This window comes from Manacus candei, unplaced genomic scaffold (genome assembly GCF_025592945.1).
Source record: "Manacus candei isolate 608988 ecotype Guabito, Panama unplaced genomic scaffold, ASM2559294v1 h1tg000027l, whole genome shotgun sequence".
Lineage (NCBI taxonomy): Eukaryota > Metazoa > Chordata > Aves > Passeriformes > Pipridae > Manacus > Manacus candei.
Window position 1 is genome coordinate 9,846,000 of NW_026138075.1, and position 16,724 is coordinate 9,862,723.

At 37.5% G+C, this 16,724-nt stretch overlaps 1 protein-coding gene across 3 annotated transcripts in view; it reads left to right on the top strand.

The window, feature by feature from the left end:
* Positions 1–2,013: 2,013 nt before the first annotated feature.
* Positions 2,014–16,724, top strand: part of FAM172A (family with sequence similarity 172 member A) — a 254,120-nt gene continuing 239,409 nt past the window's right edge. For all 3 annotated transcript variants that reach the window (XM_051789283.1, XM_051789285.1, XM_051789284.1), the window contains exons 1-3: positions 2,014–2,136; positions 5,362–5,463; positions 8,046–8,146. In XM_051789283.1, coding sequence (XP_051645243.1) covers positions 2,079–2,136; positions 5,362–5,463; positions 8,046–8,146 — 261 coding nt within the window. In that variant the 5' untranslated portion in view covers positions 2,014–2,078. The remainder of the gene's footprint in view (positions 2,137–5,361; positions 5,464–8,045; positions 8,147–16,724) is intronic.

A 16,724-nucleotide genomic window follows, 5' to 3' on the forward strand; every position in this document is an offset into this window, starting at 1 on the left:
TTCTCCCTCTCAAAGCTAAAATCAGATTTATTTATTTTGGTGCTTCTAGCTTGGCAACTAAACCTGTTCAGTTATCTACTCAGTGGCAGGGTCTTCGTCTGTTAAAGGAAGAAGAAGGGTATCATGGTAGAGACAAGAATGCCAAGGATTCCTGGTCTCTGCCTTGATTTATCTGATTTATCTGGAGTCTAATTTTCCAAGGTAAATCTGTTCAGATAGATTTTATGTTTCTTCCCTTGGGTAACATCAAATCTTTGAGCACCTGTATGTATTTTGTTAACTGCATTAAGTTACTTATACCAAATAATGAATTTTCAAATCTTGTGTGGGGAGAACCACACAATTTCTATGACTAGAATAATTGTAATCTAGACTGTCACAAAACACTGTCACCATTTTCTAGCACTTCTAGTAATTTTAACTGAAATCAGTTTCTTTTCTGTATGATTTACTGGAACGTACAGGGGTTTGTGCTGCAAATGTACAAACACGATGGACAGGATTTTGTGTTTGGTAATCTTTTGTCAGTGGACTGTTTGGAAGCATCTGAGAAGAGTGTTCAATACCATCCACTGTGAATTAACATTTGAGTCATTTTAATATTTATATTGACAACATTATATGTTAGAAAATGTACAATAACATCTCAGTGGTTTTGCTGTTATTTTTGTGATTGCCTTTGTAATGAGTGCTAACATGATTAAAGCCTTAGCCAAAAGATGAACATTTTAACTAAATCATGATAAGTACTGTCATAATTTGCAAAGTACACAATCTAAACAGACCTTTCCTTATAGAGTTGTGTCTTTAAAAGGCTTTAGTAATATACTGCCATTTCCCATCAACTTAGTCTGAACAACCTTCTACAAAGGAAGATGTCAAAGTCTGCCATAGTTCTAACTTGTAAAATCAATTGATTATTGGACTTTCTAGGCCCCCAAGTTTAAAAAAAAAACAAACCAAAAGAACCCCTCAAACTGTCTCCTTAGTTAATATATATCACCTTCTTAAATTGCTATATTATTCCTTAATCTAAGTTTTTAATGTAACAGGTTTTCTCTAAAGATGGTAGAAAAATAGTCTTTATTATGCTAAATTTATTTTTTTTCCTACTCTCCTTACAGTGTACTGCTGTTACTTTAAAGAAACCATTTTGAGGTTTTTTCTTATGGGTATTAGGAAGCCAGTAGCAGAGTTGGTGAATGCTATTACTCTTTTTTTGGCAAATTGCTACAGAGATAGAGTTCATGCAAGCTCATCTATGAAAAGAATATGGGGAAGAAGAATAAAACAAATTGGTAATGACTGACAGATAAAGAACCAAAAAAAGATGAAGGGAAAAAGAATTCAGTGCACAGAGGTCTTTTTATTGAGAAGGAAAAAGCAGTAATTGTGATGTGGTAGTTCACTCCCTCGGTGTCAGTTTCGAGATGAAAGAGACTATGGACTTGAATGTCTGCGTTGCCCTCTGTGCGACAGGAGAAATTTAGAATCGGATTTTGTATGTAAATTCTTATCTTGAATACACTCAAGTTTGTTCTATAGCTCTATACATTTCAATCCTGATTTTTGATACCAATACCAATGAAGTATTGTAGAAATTGCAGTGGTTTAAAACTGTGTCAGTTTTAAACAAAACTATATAGTGCAATAAGAACATCAAAGTGGAGTTAATTGTGAAGAAAATCTCTAAAGATTGTGAAAGTTCTATTGATTATGTTGTGGTTTTTCTTGTATCTTCTACTTTGAACTTAAAAGTGTTGTGCTTTTCTAGAGACTTCTCCTTTACTGACGCTACATTAGAATCACAAAGAAAGATATATTGGTTAGGTAGAAGTACCTTTAGGATTAGGGAGAGGTTATTGTTCATTCTTGTGAACTTCAATCTTTGACCAAACCTGGGGTTTATAATACTCTGACAGATTTTACTTTCAGAGCAAATTCTGGGGGTTTTTGTGATGTAAACAGTAGAGGATGAGATAAATTTAATATCCAAATCTTGTTCTTTTTCAGATTGTCTTTTGAGGATTAGCTGCATTTACTTCAGTATTTTAAATCTGTTGACATTTTGGGTAGTGATGGCTCAGCTCCAGCAAGGAGGGCCAGATGAAAAAGAGAAGACCACTGCATTAAAGGGTATGAATCTCTTTTTTACATATATTGACATTTCAGAAATGATTATTAAGGAAAGGAAAATAATTTGTTATAGGTGTGGGTTAAAGCTTGGGAATTACAGTACTGGAAGAGACTATTAGTCCACGTGTGCTAATGCTTATTATCTAATGGTATGTCCATTATCAGTATTTTCATAAGATGATATAAAATATAATTATCTGGGGTAAGGAGTTAACAGAATACAATATCCATTAATTTTTTAAATTTACATAATTATCCTTTGAGAAAGTTGTCTAGTGCTTTTGTGTTCTTAGTTTTTGGGAGTTTTCATTTAATTTATATGACGCTTTTGTTTTATAGTTATACAATCATATTACAGCTTTTAAAAGTCTCTTGGACTGGAATGTTAACAGCAAAAAGGTTCTCAGGACATTGATTTCCATACTGGTTTTATACACTTCCCTTTGTATTTTATGTTTTAAAAAATAAATGGACCTAAGTGACTTAGGGGGAAAAAATCTTACATAAATGATAATTTAAATAGTGGTTTTCAATTTCGGAAGTACCGTGGAGTTGGTTAGACCTTCAGGTAAGCTAACCAAACATTGGGTTTGAAGTGCTTGCATCACACATTTGGACTCTAAATTGTCTTCCAAAGGAGAAAAAAGAATATAGTTTGCAACTCCAGTGTTCATCCTGGATTTCTGCCAAAGCATTATTAGAAATTTATATTCTGTGTGATGAGAGATGATGTTTCTTCAGTTGCTGCGTTTTTGTGAAATGTTTGATGAAAACCTATGTAGTACTTTTATAAAACCTTGTACTAATTCTGTCAGATTAGTATATTTTGAGGAAGTTATAGTTCATGTTTGGAAAAGTAAAACTCCCATCTTATACTTGTCATTGATTTGATCTTCATTAAGGATTAGTGTCATTGATGTGATCCAGTGATCTCCCGTTGGGCTGTGAAGGTCTCCTGCAGATCACTCAATTTTCAGCTCTGTTGAACTGTCTCAATTTGAGTTGTAAAGTCTAAGATCTTAAGTGAGAGTGGTGGATCAGATCTTGAAAGAATCTCGAAGTTGTTAGAACACTTTAGCTAATTGAAAAGTTGCATAGGAAGAAAGTGACTGTGTCAGTGGTTGCAGGACAGACCAAGTGCAGTCTTCCTCAGTGACTCTGATGGAAGCTATAAATCATGACAAGCTGTGCATACTGCAGATAAGCTTTCATATACTATTGTCCTTGCTACTCAGGAGATGGCTATTTTATTGTATAGTAAGTGACACTTCTGTGTAAACATTTCCAAATAAAGTCACAGTAAGAAGACATGAAAACTTCAGTGAAACTAAATTCTAGAGGTGTGGTGTGACAGGATTCTCCTCACCAAGGAGAGAAAGACTATTTGCTGCCTTGGTATTGTGAAAGTACAGAAGAAGAAAGGGAATGTTTTTTACATCCTGTTGTGAAAGACTTCTTTGACAAAATTATTTTCTTTCTCCTGTCATTTGGTTGAGAACCAAAGCAGTTCCCACAGAACTTTCAAAGGACAATGCATGAGAACAAACATATGATTGCTTATGTAAATTGAATTTCATGGGACTTGCTGTTAAATAGATGTGATGTAAAAGTGAGTTGTGGTGGAGAAAGACAGATTTAGAAATCATCCAGTCAACATCTGATGTTATATGGACATTTAGATACCACAGAGATGCTCAGACAGCATAATATTTTTTGGAGAGATGTTGAATTCCAGCGGCCATACCAGATGGCCTTTGGTCCTCCAGCTTTGCCCACTGAAATCACTTGCAGAAGAAAGAGCTGGAGACAGTCATATGGACACTGGAATGACTGTCAGGTGAACTGGAAGAGTTATAAAAAGAGAAGGTCAAGGAACTTCAAGAATATTGAAGACAATTTTCAGTACACTTCAAACATTTTGAACAATAGAAATTTCAAAGGGCTGAAGGTATCAATATTACGCTTAGATAATGTGGGTAACCTACGAACAATAAGACTAAGCAAAAATAATGGTACTAACCTACAAAAATAATTATTTTAATTAATGAAAGGGTGGAAACAGTTAATGCCAAACCAAGCTTAAAGAAAATGAGCCTTTTCAAACTGTTTTCTTTTCTTTGAGCTACAGCTTTGGATGGTAAAGATAATAACTCAGTATACTTAAAATACTTAATGCATTTTCTTGGTAATACATGGTACCTTGATTTATGAAACAGTTATGGTTCAAAGCCAGTGTAGCACTCCTGAACAGAATGTGTGTGGTCTTCAAATTCATCTACGAGGAAGTAGGAAACGATATTTTGGTGGGATCCTGCAGAATTGTTTCTTAATGATTTTTTGATTATTAATCAGAAAGTCATATAGGATAGTGCTGGGCTGTGTGGGTGATAAGCAATGAGAAGAGGAGAGATGATTGTACACTATTATGTGTGTATGCAGTAATTGTTTGGTAGTGACATGAGCAAAACATGTCCCAATATGCTTACCTGTGTTAAATGAAAATCCTTAATTCTAGGGTAAAGAATGTAGATTATGATTACTTTAGCGTTCTTGCATTAGTGACTGCAGGCTGAACTAGATTATGCAACCCTGATCTGAAAAGGATGTGTATGTCATGGCTTGCAATGACATGGATGAGAGTTTTCTCTACCTCGAGAGCTATTTAAGGAGGGTGGTTGAGAGAAGGACTCAGATATAATAGTCTATTTGGGTATCAGAGGAAGGGATGGTCACACAGCTGGTAAATGCCCATGAGATGGTGTACATCAGATAATCTGACCTCCTCAAGAAGGCAAACAGAACTTTATCAATGGTTTGATATTGAAACTAGATAAGTTTAGGTTAAAACATAAATGCGGTATGATTTTATGATTATATGGTTTTATGAATTTATGTACATGCATGCCAGACATTTCTAACATTGAGGTAATGAATCATTGAAACAAATCACTATATCTTTGGTGACTTTTATGTCTCTAAACATTTTTGATCAACATCACAAATAGATAGGTGGGTAAATGAATAAATAAATAAATAATGGCATATACTGCCAATGAGGTTCAGCTTCTGAATCTGGAACAGGATTTCCCATAACAGTGTCCTATGTTAAGTAATATTGGAATATTGTTCTGCCCTTCTACAAATCTGAACAAACACGTTTTGTCAGTGTTAATAGTGAAACAAAAAAAGCATAGCATGCATTATATAATTTTTTTCCTTTTTTAGATTTATTGTCTAGAATAGACTTGGATGAACTGATGAAAAAAGATGAACCACCACTTGAATTCCCTGATACTCTGGAAGGATTTGAGTACATTTTTAATGAAAGTAAGTCATATATACTTTGTAAAGATTATACTTAGAATAATGTTGAGAGGTTATCAGAACTTGAATTTTACCTTATAAGTCTCTATTAGAATTTCACACTTTTCTGTTAAGAATAAAATTTTAAACTTTAGGGCTGATAGACTTGTAAATCTAGCTAAGTACTAAATTTTTATTTCATAAAATTATCACAAAAATCCATCATTTTATACAGTGTTGTAGATGTGTACTGTGCCTACTTTATGACTTTCTGTATTCTGTTACAGAAGTGGTGATACAAAATTCTGAAAGTAATTCACGTAGCATCAGCATTTAAAAAGCAAAATTAAAGAATGGTCACTCATTTAAGAAATGTTTTATTTATTTTTATGGATGCGAAGTTGTTATTAGGACAATAATTTGTCCTGGCTATTTCATTAATATCGATAGAAAAATGCCTATTTATATTGATGGAAGGATGAGTAATGTGATAGACTGTCTCTTCTGGTGTGGTCATGATTTTGCATTGCAGCCAAGTGTGTGATGACTACAAGTACTTCCAGCTAGCACAATCTGTATGTTAAATGAATTACTAGTATTTATAAATTGGTGTACGCATTTTAAAATCCTAAGCTAAAGTAAAACTAGACTCCGGAAAATGGCTCTTTCAAGATTGTTTAAAACCCGTAGGACAAGTGGGAATGTTTACAATTCTACTTCTTTTCAGTGCCTGTTCTGTGAACAGAGGAACTTTAGTTTCTAAATCTGCCTTACATCTTCCACTTTCAAAGAAAAAAAAAAAGAGCTTTCCTTTAAATGATAGTCATTTATGCAACACTTAGCTTTTTAATACCCTGATGGCTTTCACAGGAACGTACTTAGAGACTAAAAGTGTCATGAAAGTGATGCTCTTTCTTTGATGGAAGAGGTTCAGCTCTGTCACTTTTCAGCTCCTTATTTTTAGATCTGCACAGTGTCTACTGTCTTTCTTACTGACTTCAGAATTAGTGGTTCATATGTGGTTGATAAAAAGGGCTGAAATTTGAATTTTGGGGAATGAATTATGTTACTGAATATTTCATCACTAACCTCACAGCCTGAGTGATTTCCATAGAATGGAGGAAAACCTATTATATATGCTACAGGTCAGCAAAGCAAAAAGGTCTTAATTTTGCCTTTTTACGTTTAATTCAAATATTCAGTCATGTACTCTTATGTCATAATCATGCTTCTTTTTATGATGGAAAAGTACAGAAGATTTTTATCAGATTATTTAAATCTGAAGAAGACCAGGGTTCCAGAAAGCCAAAGAAAAAATATGCCAGATAGTTGTTCCACTTTACTTGCTGAGAGAGGCAATTCATGTACTATTGAATGGTGTATTTGAAGAGTAACTAGCTGAGAAGGAACAGCTGAAAGTAAAGTTATGATGAAAATATGAGGAGGAGGATATTTGGACCTGACACAGGGACAGGAAGCTGTGAAGAAATACTTATTCAGTGTCTAGTATGTGAGGTAAGGCAGATCTGGGAAAGAAGTTAGATCAGCAGACAGGCATAACTATTATAGATATCAGATCTTAAATATTTTACTCAAAACATCAAAATCAAAGTGTAAACGTTCTGAAAGGATGTGAACTAAGCAACTTTTCTCTATTCAAGAGGAAACATTGCTGAGAAACCTTAGTTTCATCATGCAGACATTTCAGTGTTCAAAGGAGTTTACTTGTACCTCTCCCTGTTTTTAATATTTCTCTGATGAACTGCAATTTTATGATGATCTGAGATCATAATCTGTGTTTTGTCTGATAAGGTGAAACATTACTGGTAAGATATCTCTTTTCCTCAGTTTGCTGCCTCATGGTTGCCATTTTATTGTTGTTTTAATGTAGTCTATGTCTTCATCAGTGGTTGTGTGAGCTATTAACTTTGACTGTAAAAAAGGCCAGCTCTGGGAAGTTACACTGGAATGTAAGAATAGCATGGGGTTTTGCTCTGATCAAGCACTCTGCTTCATTCTGCTGTTGTAGTCTCAGTGTACCCTGAATCTAGAAGCTCTTACTTGATTTCACTATGCCTAGGAGTTAAGATGTTTACCCTAACTGTGGACATGTTTTTTTTTCAGTTTACTTTAGAAAGTTGTTAAGCTTGAAAGTAAACGTTTCCTTTACTTTCAGCTTCTTTTGTACTCAAATTTTGTCATAATGGAGTTAGTTTTGAAATAGTGTATTTGTAGCTACAATTTGATCACCTAATTAGTACTGCAGATCAAATATTAACTGCTAATGTTTGCATTTCACTGTTAATCTGTAGCAGTTGAGACATAAATATTTCTTGGAAAGCAGTTTTGCATTTCATATATGCGTGTCATTTCACTGTCATAATTTCTGTTTAGCTTTATCTAGGAATATATACCATACAAGGGAAATGCATTTTGTTTTTAGGATACAATTGTTTTCCTTCAAAAATCCTATAACCAAAAATGTGGATAAATTCATAATAGCCCAATTTTTAGATGTAGACTTCTTTTAAAATTTTCAGCAATGAAATGTGTCCTACTTTTAATGAAGAATTATACTAAATGTAATGATTTTGTTTCTTTTACAGAAGGACAATTAAGACACATAAAAACTGGGGAGCCATTCGTGTTTAATTATCGCGAAGATTTGCATAGATGGAACCAAAAGCGCTATGAAGCTCTTGGGGAGGTATATAATTTGTGTGTGTATGTATGTATGTGTGTGTGTGTGTATATATATGTGTGTGTGTGTGTGCTGTGGGCTTTGTTTTTTTTCCCTGTAGGAGTGATTCTTTTATGTTAATGAAGATTTAGTGAGGCTTCAGTCATTTAACAGAAGATATTTCAGGATTATTGAATATTAATGCTTTAACAGTAATTTCTGTTGTTTGTTATAGATCTTAATATGTGATTTAGACTACTTGGCTTCAGAATATCTTCAGAATAGAATACAATCTAGATTACATAAATTAGATAATATTATACGGTGCAGTATTTAACTTTAGCCCCCTCAGGGTGAAGAACGGAGTACAAAACAGTGGCATTTTACTTTCTAGGTGAAGATAAATGTGTTGGTTGATTTTCTCATGTTGCTAGGAGGTACCAGGAACCACTAGATAGATTAAGTAGATATCTAATGATTAATTGATTAAATATTTGTTGGTGAATTAGATATTTGGATGCTACTAGTATTTCCTGGTTTTTTGGAGGTGTAAAAGTAACTGACCATAGTTACTTTTCTATGTGAAATGTACTTTTTCAATGCTAAGCTTTTTGTATTGCTTTAGAAGTCAGGGCACTGACTTGTTAAAAAAGGCAGCTAATCTCAGTGGATGCAGAACTGTGTGCTGAGATCTTTCTTGCACTGTCACAACCTCCCTGCCTTACAGAAAGAACAGTCTCAGCACAGTGACCTTGAGGTAATAACGCTGCTTGTGTCAGAGTGGCTTTTGGAGAAAGAAGGTGCAGAGTTCTGTTCACAAACTGGAGTCTTTTTCTTAGAGACTATGTGATATTGCCCACTGATTTCTGCTAGAATTATCACTCAAGAACTACCTTTGCCTCACACTTGTCTACTTTCATTAGTGCTATTGTTTTAGTAAGGATTAAACACACTTATTTCCCACTTAGTCTTTCTGTTGCAGTAATTCAGACTACTTAAAGATATACTTGATTATGCATGTTTAGCCATTTTGTCTCTTAGATTTTCTAGTTTTCATAGTTTACCCTTGTGGGCAGTTCAGCCCCACACAGCTGCTCGCTCGCTCCGCACTGTGGGATGAGGGAGAGAGTCCGAAGGCTAAAAGTGAAAAAATTCGCAAGCTGAGTTAGAATTTAATAGGTAAAGCAAAAGCTGTGTGTACAAGCAAAATAAGAAATCAATTCACTTCTTTCCATCAATAGCAGATGTTTAGCCATCTCCAGAAAAGCAAGGCTTGTTCGCGTATAATGGTGCCTTGGGAAGAAAAATACCTTATTCATAGAGTCCTGGAATCGTTTGGGGTATCTTAGCACCTTAATTCTCTGGAATGCAGCTGGGATGTGTGGCTTTGCCACTTACCTTTGACCATGCCTCAGGCCGTGCAGGGTTCTGATCCTTGCTCAGCGGCACCTTTCTGCCCTCAGTGAGGGTAGAAGGATAAGGTGTAACTCACACATGTGGCACATGGGTATCAGTTCTTCTCTGGCTGGCAGAGTTTCAGTCTGCAGTGGCAGGCAGGCAGCATGTGGTGGCAGAGAAAAGGTGAGGGGGAGGTGGGGGGAGATTCTTGGCTAGGGTAACCGATTCTCTCTCTCTCTCTCCTCTCCCTGATTTTCCAAAATTTTTCCTCAACTCTTAGAGTGTTCAGAGGAGGTTGTATGTGGTTTCTTGGCACATAGCCCTGTTCAGATGTTCGAAGATTTATGAAAACCGTAAACAATAGCAGGATCTTTTGGCAGGAAAACTCCAGCAAGAAACTCTGGTGAGGACTTCTGGCAGGAAATCTGACAGAGAATTTTTGGTAGGAAGTTTTGACATGCAGAAACAATGGTGAAATATTATTTTTGGCATGTCTATATTACCTGGTTGTTATAGAAGGGACCTTAGAGGTCACGTACTTCCAACCCCCCGCCATGGACAGCGACACTTTCTACTACACCAGGTTACTTAAAGCCCTGTCCAACCTGACCTTAAACACTTTCAGGGATGGGGCATCCCCAGCTTCTCTGAGCAAACTGTTCCAGCGCCTCCCCACCTTCACAATCAAGAGTTTTTTTCTAGCATCTAGTCTAAACCTACTCCCTTTTGGTTTAAAGTTATTGTCTCTCGTCCTATTACTCCATGTTCTTGCCAAAAGTCCCTCTCCAGCTCCCTTGTAGCCCATTACTCTGGAAGGTGCTCTAAGGTTTCCCCAGAGCCTTCTCTTCTCCAGCATGAACAACCTCAGCTCTCTCAGCCTGTCTTCACAGGAGAGGTGTTTCAGCCCTCTGGGGATCTGGTGCTCTATGCTTGCTTGCTCAGCCCCTCTGTTTTATTTGTATGTCAGCCTGGGCACTCTGCTGGATGTGCTGGAGCTGCCCAGCTGTTCAGCATGGTTTTGTCCTGCCAGAACTTGGTTACCAAGGATTGGCTTGCTTTTTACCTCCTCCTCCTCATTCCTGCAGGAACTGTGGCAGGAATCCCATTTGATTGTGGAAGGAGACAGTGGATGGGGCTGCTGCAGCTGCTTCTCACATCTTTTCAATTTGTATATTTTTCCCAAAAAGGGATTGTTCTGTTGCATTGTCTGTTACATTGCCTACACATTTCTTCTAAGAGGAAACACACTTCCATGGTCTATGTGTGCAGACCTTTGTGTATGACTGCTTTGTTCAAATATCCCCATTTTGCGAATAAGTAAGTTGGACAAGACATAGCTATAAAGATTAGTATGTTTCCATGTATGTTCCTATGCCACCACACCTTCCTATGTGTGTTTTGAAACTTAATCAAATTTCTGTTTCAGTGTATATCAATAGTGTGTGCACAGCTTCAATACATAGTAGTATGAAGGACTTTTTGTGATTTTTGGCTAACCAGTAGGTATATGTGTTCATGGAGTGGGTGTCTTACATCTGTGATCTGATTTGAAGGTTTGAATGATCTTTGGAAATTTGTTTTGTTTATATTGGTAGGTAAAAGACAAGGAATGCTTGAGGTCAGGTATTGACAGAGAGAATTGTTCTAAGTTGTTTGTTTTGTGTTTTTAGGAGAAAAGAAAATAATTTGTCTTTCAGTCCATTGTCTGTTCGGTGCTAGGTACTACACAGTTCTTCCAACACAAATTTATAAGTGCTTCATTGTCTATTTCTGGCACAGTTACCTGAGAGCACAGAGGATGATGATCCCTGGCATTTATTCACATATGTAAAACCTTCTTTTGTGCCATAAATTAGGGGATCAGTGATGCAGTGGTTGAATCGTACAGAAGTGGTATATTACCCTCTGATTAGCCATTTTGTAGTCTAGGGGAAAGATGTGTTTAGCAAACTGTGATAGCTTAAGAAGCAGCAACTCATATGATTTGTAAGGTGATGTAGTAAAATCTTGCCTTAGGCCTTTGCTTTGAAACATCATCCTTTGGCTTTAGGAGTTCTCTGTGTACATTTTTGGCTCAAGATTTGGGACATACAATGTGATGATGAAGTAGCTAGATTGGTACTATTGAACAAAAGTGTTTTATGTATTCAGTGTTTCCATTGTTAACTCAGTTGTTGCATGCTGATTTTCTAATTTTTAAAAGTTATATACATTATGCACAAGGAACCTTGTTTTACTGTACATATATGTGCTATGGGTGGCTTTTACTGTGTTTTACTGATTTTAAGAAGTGAGTGTGCTTTCTGGCCTTATGTTACTGGCCTAATTCTGTCTTTCTTGGAGCATTAATTTCCATTTGGTTTCCATGCTTTTTTTGCTGTTAGAAGTCGTAAATACACTATCTGTGATGTTCTGCCGTTTTTCTGGCTGTATGGAAATTGATTCTTCAAAAATTAAAATGGTTCATCAACGTCTCCACTCCTTACATCTCTTTATCCGTCATTCACTGATCGGTTATTTCAGGCACACAGTTTGTTTTGTGGCCTCTTGATATGTGTTGCTAATAGACAATTTAGTGAACTGTTCATAATTTTGTGATTCTGGTTCAGTCATTGGTATTGCAGCATTGAATTTTGTGGAGAGCCTCTCCATTTGCTTTTTAAAAATTAAAATGGCAACAGAAGTGCATAGAACATAGCGTTGCAGCTGCTTCGAACTGCCGATTAATCCGTGTGGCAAGTTTGAAGTACGACTGAGAACAATTTTGTGACAACAGTACAGTTGTTGCAGACATACCACTTCAGTTCAAGGCTGAATTTTTAGATTTTTTTCTAGCTTCAAGTTATGGAGATTTGGATTCAAGGTTAAGCTCCAGATTAGACTCATATGATGTATGCTTTCTGGCATTTTAAGTAGATATGTGTGCTTATTATATGTACTGCAGTTTCGGTTGATAGCATAACTACTGAAATTGCCAGCAGTCAGCTTCAGCCCCTGCCTGATCATTACATTGAAATTAGCTGGAATTATAAAGAAAATATCTGTTGCTGGGATTTCATTTAAATTTTGCCAGTTACATAGGTTGTGCTGATAACGAGATTTTTTATGAAAAAGTGCATGTTGACTTTCTTCTTCCTCAGTCGTATAGTACCACAGTATCCCTAGCATCAGAAGGCAGATATTGTTATAATTTGTTGATTACTTGGAGGCCATTTAACATTGGCATTAATATTTTTGAGAGTTCTATCACTAATCAAGAGACTTCTACTGTAATGACAATTTGCTTGTCTACCCATATCTTGCAAAACTCAAAGAGGATTTGTAAATATGTAGATTATAATATGGACCATGACGTAAATGTCTCTGCTGTGATCCTGTTCAAGTTTATGCTGTTTACTAGAATTGTAGCCTATCTGACCTGCAGAAGTCTATAAGCAGGTAGCAGAAGAATTGTTCTTGTTTTTTACAGTTACCCCATGGCACAATACCTTGTATTTATGTAGAACACATATGTAAACCAAAGAAACAGAACACTTAAGTCAGAAATTTCTTTCATGTTTCATGTATGATAAGATACAGTTAATTTTATGTCATCAGGGAAGTCCTGTTAAATAAACTACTTTAAAGTATGTGTACAGTGTTAGGTCCAGCTCATGATAAAGTAGATTAACCATCAAGTTTAATATTTGAGGGGGCTGAGGGGGATAAGTATGTAGAATTATGACAGTGACAACCCATAATTAAGATGGCTAAGTAGCAAAATGGGAATTTTTTTTTTCCAGATCTCCTTTAAGTTAAAGAACAGCTTGGTCTCAACATAATTTAAAAAATAAGCGTTCACCTGCTACTAATTTCCTCCTTGGTTGCAAAGAGCATTATTTGTTTCGATGACTGAGAAGAGAGAGGCTATTTACATAGCACAAATGAAAGCATAGAGAAGCAGAAGAGGACATGTAAGTTAATGAAGAAGGAAGCATTAAGTAGTCTGCATTTGAAAGGGTAGCTTCTTGCATGAATAACCCAAAATCTGATGATAGGCTACAAGCGCACCTGATAGTACTTAAGGTCCAATCTTGCAGCCAAAGCTCATGTGAATAAACTCAATAGGTCTGATCTTATGAATAAGGGCTGCAGGATCAAGTTTCAAATAAAATTTGCAGATGATTAGTTGAAATCCTTACACTCTAGTTTCAGTTTCTTTGCAGTTTATCATTGAACATTCCAGATTTTCTGTGGCTAGTGAGACTTTATTATAATAAAGTACATGCTGCATACTGTCGATTAAGCAAAATTATGTTTGTGTACCGTGACTTATTATAACGTATTTGCTGTTAGTTATTTAGTGATTGGAAAAATTTGTCTTACCGAGTGGACAAAATAAATTCATAGTGATGTAATGTATAGGCAGATTCATTGACATTTCTTTTCATGGAATGCCTGCTTGCTTGGACTATTGAAGAGGTTGTTCTGTTCAGAGATGAGATGCCAAATACTTAATATGTGCATGTGTGAATTGAATTTTTTCAGTGTCTTGTATTACAGTCAAATAAAGGTGAACTTTGAGGAAGATAGCAAAAACTCTCACTTGAAAACCTAACAAATTTTTCCTAGCTCCTGTTTCAGAGGCAAAGTGAAAGCATCTAATTGAAGTATCTCCCCTATCCTTATTTTTGAAAGTGATTAAATGCCATTTTGTGTGGTCTCCTTTTATAGAACCATTTCTGGGCAGGTTGTGGTTTAGTGATGTTACTTGCCACTTATATGCTCCTGCTGAAACTTTCCAAACCACGTGCTGCTCACTTGCTTCCCCATCCTCCTCCTCCTTCCACTGCAGCAAGAATTGGGGGCAAAAAAGGTAAAGATCAGGGGTTGAGATAAGAAGGGTTTACTGGAAACAGCAGTGAGATAAAACGAACAGTAACACAACAATGTTGATAACAAAAGTGTACAAAAGAGGGAGAGTGATTCACACACAAAATGCTTGCTGTGGTGCTTGACCCCACCCCAGCCGTGCTCCTCTGACCCTGGAAAAGAGCACTTTCTCTGTTCCCAGGAAAATGAGGTGAGGTGGTATAGAATAACTTCTGTGTCCTAGCCCTGCCTCCTCCTGGCTACTGAGAAAAAATTAACTCTGTACTGAACCAAAACATTATACACCCCTTATTCTGTAGATCTGTGCCATGCAAAATCCTACACCTTCCAACTGTATACATATGTATATATATATAGACAAGCACAGGTATCATTTCCATAGTCAATGGCTGTCCCTCCAAGATGTCTGCTGAGTTTATTTAGTCCAGAACTAAATGGGTTCTCTCCGTCCTCAATGCCTTCAGGGCAGCTGGTGTACTGTTGGCTGGTTGCAAGCTGCATCAGGAGCTTACAACTGCTAAATCTGGAGCAGTCCATCCTCCTTGTACATGGTAGTTATGGCATGCAGTGGGAGTGTCATTCAGCAACCAATAGTATAGAATTCAAAATTACAGACTGTTCTCACCCAAAGATCAAATTCCCCCACGATGTGTTTCCCTGCCCCTCTGCATTACTTACCAAGTACACCCAGGTCCTTGAGCAAAAGCAGTCCCGCAGACGGGTTTGCCTTTGCTTGAGGCAGGACAAACTGTTGTCTCTAACAGGTCCCTCATTACACACCACAGGAACTTTATCCTCTTCCACAATATGGGGAAGTTTTGACTGGGCAAGGCCAGCTTGACTGATGGAGCCTCCAGTGTTACCTAAGCAGATGCCCTTTGCTAAACGTAGATTACAATATTTGGAAGTTTCCCCACCCATTGCTTTCAGTGGTGTTTTTAACAGTCCATCGTAGCATTAAATTTTCCCAGAGGCTGGTGCATGGTAGGTAATATGATATACCCACTCAATCCCATGCTCTCTGGCCCAGGTGTCTATGAGGCTGTTTTTGAAATGAGTCCGTTGTCCGACTCAATTCTTTCTGAAATGTCATGTCACCACAAGACTTGCTTTCCAAAGCCCAAGAAGGTGTTCTGGGCAGTGGTGTGATGCACAGGGTACATCTCCAGCCATCCAGTGGTTGTTTCCACCATTGCCTGCACGTAGCACTTGCCTTGGAGGGTTTGCGGGAGTGTGATGTAATCAGTCTGCCAGGCCTCCCCATATTTATATTTCAGTCATTGTCCACCTTTCACAGAGGTTTTACCTGCTTGGTCTGCTTGACTGCAGTGCATATTTCACAGTTATGAATAACTTTAGAGATAGTGTCCTCCCCTTGATCACGAGCCCAACTGTCTCTTGCATCTCTTCCCTGATGATGTGAAGGCATCATGGGCCCACTGAGCCAGAAGTAATTCACCCTTATGTTGCCAGTCCAGATCCACCTGAGACACTTTAATCTTGGCAGCCAATCCACCTGTCCATTTTTGCAGTGTTCTTCAGTAGCCTGACTCTTCAGTACATGCGCATCTACATGACGCACTTTTGCAGCCAACTTCTCTACTCCGGCAGTGATGTCTTGCCACAGTTCAGCAGCCCAGCTGTGTTTCCCTCTGCACTGCCAACTGGTCTTTCTCCATCAGTCCAGCCATCCTCCCAGGGCATTTTCTACCATCCATGAGTCAATGTAGAGGTAGAGCACTAGCCACTTCTCTCATTCAGCAATATCTAAAGCCAGCTGGATGGCTTTCAGCTCTGCAACCTGACTTGATCCACCTTGTCCCTCAGTACCCTCTGCAGCTCACCATGTAGGATACCATACAGCAGCTTTCCATTTTCAGTGTATCCCTATGATATAGCAGGAACCATCAGTAAAGAGACCATATTACTTTTCATTTTCTGGTAGCTGATTATGTGGTGGGGCCTTCTCAGCATGTGTCTCCTTCTTCTCCTCCTCCTTTCCTGATGATACTAATCCAAAATTTTCACCTTCAGGCCAGTTTGTGGTGACTTCCAAGATCCCTGAGTGACTGAGGTTTCCTATCTGAGCTTGCTTTGTGATCAGCATGACCCACTTACTCCACGTAGCATCAGTGGCATGTTGTATGGAAGGGAATTTCCCTTTGAACATCCAGCCCAGCACTGGCAGGTGGGGTGCCAGGAGGAGCTGTGCTTCAGTGCTAATCATTTCTGAAGCAGCTCGAACCCCTTCATAAGCTGCCAGTATCTCTTTTTCAGTTGGAGTGTAACAGGCCTCAGATCCTTTGCATCCCCCACCTCCAGAACCCCAGGGGTC